Here is a 6,470-nt window from a genome sequence, read left to right as displayed (position 1 = left end):
CTCAAATTACATTTAAAATATATTTAGCAAAAAAATATATATTTAGTTTGTTTAAGGCGCCGTGAATTATATTAATTTTTATTTTACCATTCAGATGCCAAGTAAGACAAAACATAAAAGGGAAGACCCAAAATGCAGATCATAAAAAACGATCTCTTCATTTTATTAAGATTTCAGACATGCATACCTGGGTTGGCGGCATGCAAGGCAAATGCCCTATGCACAGTACTATCACTCTGGCCCCAGGCACTGTCCCCTTGACCACAGGGAATAACCCCTGCAAAATGCTAACATCTTATTAAAGTGGGTAATACAGGTGATTGCTATACGGCTTCTTTAAGCACGGGGTACCTTTAATAGTTTACACTGTTGGCCAAAACTGAAAGTCCTCAGGAAGAAATGTATACCAACACAGATTGTTTAGGATACTGAAAGAAACTCTCTTTGTCTATACTTCATTGCAGTGAGCACCACAGGAGTCTCCACTTTACAACCTGGCACATGGGGGGCTAGAGAGACAGTACAGGGAGTAGGAGGCTTTCTTTGCACATCTTTAATAGACCTTGGGTTCGAACCCTGGCACTCACTATGGTTCCCCTGCGCCCTTCCAGTGATTACCCCTAAGTAGAGCCGGGTGTGGCCCCCAACCAAGCATTAAAAAGCTGACACCTGGGCTGCAGTGGCAGCTCAAGAGCTGGGCGCCATCCCGGGATTGATCCCGGTCACTGTCACATCGCCCCATGGTCGCCCAACCCCATCACGGAAGGGCCAGGCCCACAGCGCTGCGCCCACTACAACACAGAGTGGCTCCGGGCCCCCTACCCTTAGGTTTTAGCATCCCTGCCTCCCCAAAAAGGATGAGCAGGAGTAGAAATTAAAAAATGATTTAAAACAAGAGAGGCCCGGCTGGCCTGCTCTCAGCCTCGGGACAATTTAGAGACTCCACGCGCCCCGCCCCCCCCGCCACTGCATCACCCTGGCATTCCATTCAACCCAACTCAGGGGTACCTTACTGGGCAGAGATGCCCACGGAGAGTCTCGGATCCTTGGGCGGCTGCTCAATAAGGGCCCACAGGAAGTCGCTGTTGGTGACAAAGCACCAATGTCCCGAGATCCCGCGGAGCCCCTAGGTGCGCTCAGTCGCGAGGACACGCGAGGCCACGCGAGGCCACGAGAGGGCAATTGACGCCGGAAGGGGTGGGGCGGCGGCGCTAGAAACCGTATAAGGGGCCCAGAAATCCCGCTCGCCCGAGTGTCGCGAGAGCTGCTGGGATCTGGCTTCTGGGCTGCGGGGTCTTGGCATGTGCGACCAGACAGCTGCGGTGGGGGCCGCGGGGAGCACAGGGATGCCTGCCCCGACCTTGCATGGGCTGCAGGAAGAATCACTTCCACCCCTGCCCATCCACGTTCGGCCGTGGTGGTTTCCGGTGGAGGAACTGAGAAACCCCCTGGTGTTTTATCTGGAGGCGTGGGTGGCTGATATTATCTTTGGTGAGCCTCCTGACCTCTCCGTCCCGGTGGTCTGGCCCCCACCGTCACTGCCCCCTCACGTCAGATCCGTCAGAGCGACCGACCATCTAGTCTCGCCTCCTGCCCTGTCCCGCGTTGGATGCCAGGATGCCCAGCGTGGCTGCCAGCTCTTCCTTCCCCTTCCTTCCCAGCCTTCCTTTCTAAGCTAGCCCCGCCTGACCTCTCTGTCCTTGCCCTCAGAGCCTCCTTTTTTACTCTTCAGGAGCCGACCGAACTCATATACCGCAAATGCAGTGGCTCGGCCAGGTGCTCCTGACAGTGAACGTCTTGAAACAGCGGGATTTAGTGGAAATTGCCGTCTTCGGACGGCCATGCCAACAAAGCCGGATGAAGAGAGTGCTCCTGAGCCTGGCATCGTGGCACAGGCAACATCGTAACCGAGGTGAAGGTCTTTGAAAACCTGGCAGGTGGACAAAGTCATGGCTAGATCTTACGCTCAAACCTGGCCTTGATTTGTTTGTAGGAGGGTGGGGGCGGGCCTCACCCAGAGGTGTTGGGGGGGGGGCTAGAACTGAGGTCCACAGTCTTCACCCCTGTACTTTCTCCAACTCCTGATTCTTTGTTTTCTACGTTTTCCCAAATCTCAGTATGCAGCCCCAGCACATCTCTCTGAGAGAATCTTTGCCCAAACCTGCGTCTTGGGAAAGTAAGCTCAGATCTGATACATTGGGGGCTATTGCTACCGGTCTCTGCATCCCCTTGGATTATGCCATTTTCAGGCTTCCAAGTCCCCACGCTGAGAAAAGTTGTTAGTCCTTGCTAACAACTTCAATTACAGAGTAGCTTGAATCTGAGCTTTTCCTTATTTGTGTTTATCAATTGTTTTCCCTCCAGCTGAGAAGATGCAGCGACTTGAGGATTCCTTGAAGGGACCTTTATTAGATCCTGATTTTGCATAAGTATTATTAGGAGCATTGTGACCACTCTGGATCAAGCTACTAGAGTGAGAAGCAAGACTCTTTACAACCAGTTTGTTTGTTTTTTTTTAATTTTCTGTATCTTGATTGGCACTATTGTTTTGAGACAAACGAGTTTGCCCTGTTCTAATAAAGGTGATGTTTTTCATGTCATTCCGCAAAACTAACTTGTTCATTTACATTAAATCAGATTGATAAAAGACTAACTTTTTTTTATTCCTGTCTTGATCAGAGGGATGGGTAGAAGACTCACAGGTAGTGGGTTTGTTTTTGTTTTTATTTTTTTCTAAGTTTGTAACTGCAATTCGGGTTATGATTTTTCAGGTCAGTGTCAGATTCTCAAGTATGGCACAGATTCCTTGTCAGTCTGCTTTGGTTTCTTTATGTCACTGAGTGAAAGCCTTAATAGCTGCTACTAAGGCACCCTCTCCAGTGTTTTGATTTAGTGCGTTATGGCCATAATTGGCTTCTAAGGTTAATTTAAGGCCCATGCATTAAACTAATGATTCTCTGAGGCTCTCACTTGGAAGCTAGAGCTTTCTTTAGGCAGTAGAGTACTGTTCCTGAACACAGGTTGAACTTCTATAGCGAGTAGAGTCAGTTGACATTTGTTCTGGTCCTGCAACTTACTAGAAAAGAATGGGGCCTTTGGATACCCTGGGGGTTGGAGGCAGCCTGCTGCCAGGTGGCTCACTTTTCCACTGACACCAACACAGCTGTCCTGCATGAGCTGTTTTACTGCTGCCCATACACCGAGGACCAATTTCTTCAAAACAGCTTCTATCTTTGCCTTCACTTTCAGGAAGTAGGATTCTTTGGGGGGAACGGAAGCTAACCTGCCAAGAGCTCTGTGCCCTCAGATAAAGTTGGGTGTGGTGTGACTCAGGCAGTTTCTTGGCCACTGAGATGAAACAAATCTAGCCATTTTCAAGGGTTTTAGTTTATTTTTGCTGTGCGAGGGATAGAACCTTCTGGCCTCACACATGCAAGACAAGTTCTCCCCTGCCTGGAACGGTTTTATTTGTATACCTTGTTGACACCTGGTAGTGCTCAGGGTTTACTCTTGGCTCTTTACTCAGGGATCACACCTGGCAGTGATCGTAGACCATATGTGGTGCTAGGGATCAAACCCGGATCAACCACCGCTAAGGCATGCAACTTACCTGCTATACTATCTCTCCTGGCCCAGATAGGGCCTTTAAAAACTCATCAAGGTAAACTGTGTGGCCTTACCTAATATGACTGTGTCTTTATGTGAAGAAATATGATATGTGCATACAGATGGACTATGAAGGGAAGGCAGATATCTGTAGGCTAAGGAGAGAGGAGGTCTCCCTTGGAAGAAACCAAGCCTGCTGACAGTAATCATATTTCAGCTTGAGCCAGCCAGTTTGTCATATTTTAAAATTAATTTTTATTAAAAATACTGATTTACAAAGTTGTTCATTGTACAGTTTTTTAAGCATTTAGTGTTCCAATACCACCAGTGTGACCAGTGTGACTTCCCTCCACCAATATCCCTAGTTTCCCTCCCAATCCCAACCTGACCCCTTAGGCACATAACAAATTTTCTATATATTGCTTAGTCCAACAAAACTTTAAGAAGTGGCAAGTAGAATGATCAGAAAATAAATCAGTAAGAGCCAATGACTACATGATTTTGACCAATGTAAATAAGAAAACTAGTACAGTATAATAAAATGCCTATTCTCATTTACATATATAAGTTTTCAACTCTGAAATCTAAAGTATATTAAATTTTATTTTATACTTGGATATAATAATCACATGTCATCTGTCATTAATAAAACTTAAGGCAATTCTATATTAAGTATATTTTGAAATTTACATGGAATAGGTAAAACCTACATATGTAAAAATTTCTCCTACACTTCATATAAACGCGGGTTTACAAAGTTGTTTATGATGGTTTGTTACAGGCATTCAGTATTCCAACACCCATCCCGGCACCATTACACCTTCCCTCCACCATTGTCTCCAGTTTTCTGAACCACCCCATAAGCCTGCTCCCACAGCAAGCAGTCAATAATTTAGACTGGAGCACAGCAGGTGGGGTATTTGCCTTGCACGCAGCCGACACAGGTTAGATTCCTCCGTCCCTCTCTGAGAGCCCGGCAAGCTACCGAGAGTATCCGCCTACATGGCAGAGCCTGGCAAGCTACCTGTGGCATATCCCATATGCCAAAAACAGTAACAACAAGTCTCACAATGGAGACGTTACTGGTGCCCACTTGAGCCAATTGATGAACAATGGGACAACAGTGACACTGACAGTGTCATTTTATATATTTATCAGTGGGCTAGACTGTAGCACAGTGGTTGGGCATTCGCCTTTCACGCAGCTGACATGGGTTAGATTCCTCCATCCCTCTCTGAGAGCCCGGCAAGCTACTGAGAGTATCAAGCCCGCGCAGCAGAGCCTGGCAAGCTACCTGTGCATATTGGATATTCCAAAAACAGTAACAATAAGTCTCTCAATGAGAGATGTTACTGGTGCCCGCTCGGAAAAAATTGATGAGCAACGGGATGACAGTGACAGTGACAGTGATTTTATAGTCTCTGGATCTTGGCCACTGATGGGATTATATGATGGGATTACATAGTCTAGCCCACTGATGTACCTAAAGCAGCACACATGTGTTTGGTTTTAACATACTTACTTGTATTCTTTATATACATTCTTTGTCCCTCTCGGAGAGCCTGGCAAGCTACTGAGAGTATCCTGCCTGCATGGAGGAGCCTGGCAAGCTCCCCATGGCATATTCGATATGCCCAAAACAGTAACAGTAATGGGTCTCATTCCCCTGACCCTAAAAGAGCCTCCAATAAGCACCTTTGGGAAGGACGAGTAAGGACAGCTGCTAAAATCTTAGGGCTGGGACAAATGGAGACATTACTGGTACCCTCTCAAGCAAATCAATAAACAACAGGATGACAGTAATACAGTGATATTTATTTATATTGCTTGTTAATAATTTTGCTAGCAGAATGACCAAAAATGTTTCCTTAGAAGAAAATTAGTGTAAATTATTGTATCTCTCCCAAGTCCTTGTATGTGAGCCTACTAAGATATTGTTACAGGTTAAGCATTCTGTGTTTGTTAATCAAGATTAGTTGCTGTCTATATTACATCCCATCCAATCTGGTGTGTGCTACTACTGGTGTATTAGTGCTGTAGAGATTGAGATGTCTCACAGTCACGCTCTCCAGGAAGTCCAGAATTTTTTAGTTTAGTTTTTCTTTTGCTTTTTGGGTCACATCCAGCAACGCTCAGGGGTTACTCCTGGCTTTGCACTCAGGAATCACTCCTGGCGGTGCTTGGGGAACCATATGGGATGCTGGGGATTGAACCTGGGTTGGCTGCGTGCCAGGCAAATGCCCTGCTATACTATTGCTCCGGCCCCAAGTCCAGAATTTTTAAGGGGGTTGTCCATCTGGAGTTAAATTTATAACTGGTGGTGGCTTTGGGGGTGAATGTGACTGCCAGGGCTTTCAGAAGTTCTGAGAAATTTCTTGACTCCCAGAAAAGCCTAGAGATTTGTCACAAAACCCACTTAAATGATTTTTTTTAGCAGATTAATATCTAGGTGAAACTTTGTCCCAAGACAATGGAGTCTGGCGGGCGGCATGGCAACAATTTTGGAATGTGGGAGAATTGGCTGCTGGGGCTCTGTTTGGGTAGACACTGGGCTGACTCATGCGCCACTCCGGGGTGCCCCTGATATCTTAGCTATTCACGGGTGTCCAGAAAAATATTTCCAGCTTATTGATCTCTTTCAAAATTTATGAATCTCTGATGCAGGGTCGGTAGATAAGCTTACATGGCAACAGCACAGGATGTCAGTTTGTCGTTTTGTTACGCAGACATACCAATCTTATCAACCTAGTGGGGTTTCCTCTGTACTTTTATTCATTACATATGCCAAGATAGCATTTTTACTGCCTTGATAATCTTTTAATATCTACTAAGAGGGCAGTTGCTGTATCATTTTTTTTTTTTAC

General features: G+C 46.1%; 1 protein-coding gene across 1 annotated transcript; it reads left to right on the top strand.

The window, feature by feature from the left end:
* Window positions 1–1,301: 1,301 nt before the first annotated feature.
* On the top strand, window positions 1,302–2,485 carry OOEP (oocyte expressed protein). The gene is made up of 3 exons (XM_004605977.2): window positions 1,302–1,491; window positions 1,733–1,912; window positions 2,365–2,485. Exons 1-3 carry the CDS (start codon window positions 1,302–1,304, stop codon window positions 2,427–2,429), a joined length of 435 nt encoding a protein of 144 aa, XP_004606034.1. The 3' UTR covers window positions 2,430–2,485.
* The last annotated feature ends 3,985 nt before the right edge of the window (window positions 2,486–6,470 follow it).

Source organism: Sorex araneus, chromosome 4 (genome assembly GCF_027595985.1).
Source record: "Sorex araneus isolate mSorAra2 chromosome 4, mSorAra2.pri, whole genome shotgun sequence".
NCBI lineage: Eukaryota > Metazoa > Chordata > Mammalia > Eulipotyphla > Soricidae > Sorex > Sorex araneus.
Note: the sequence above shows the minus strand (reverse complement) of the source record. Positions and strands in the feature narration are given on the sequence as shown.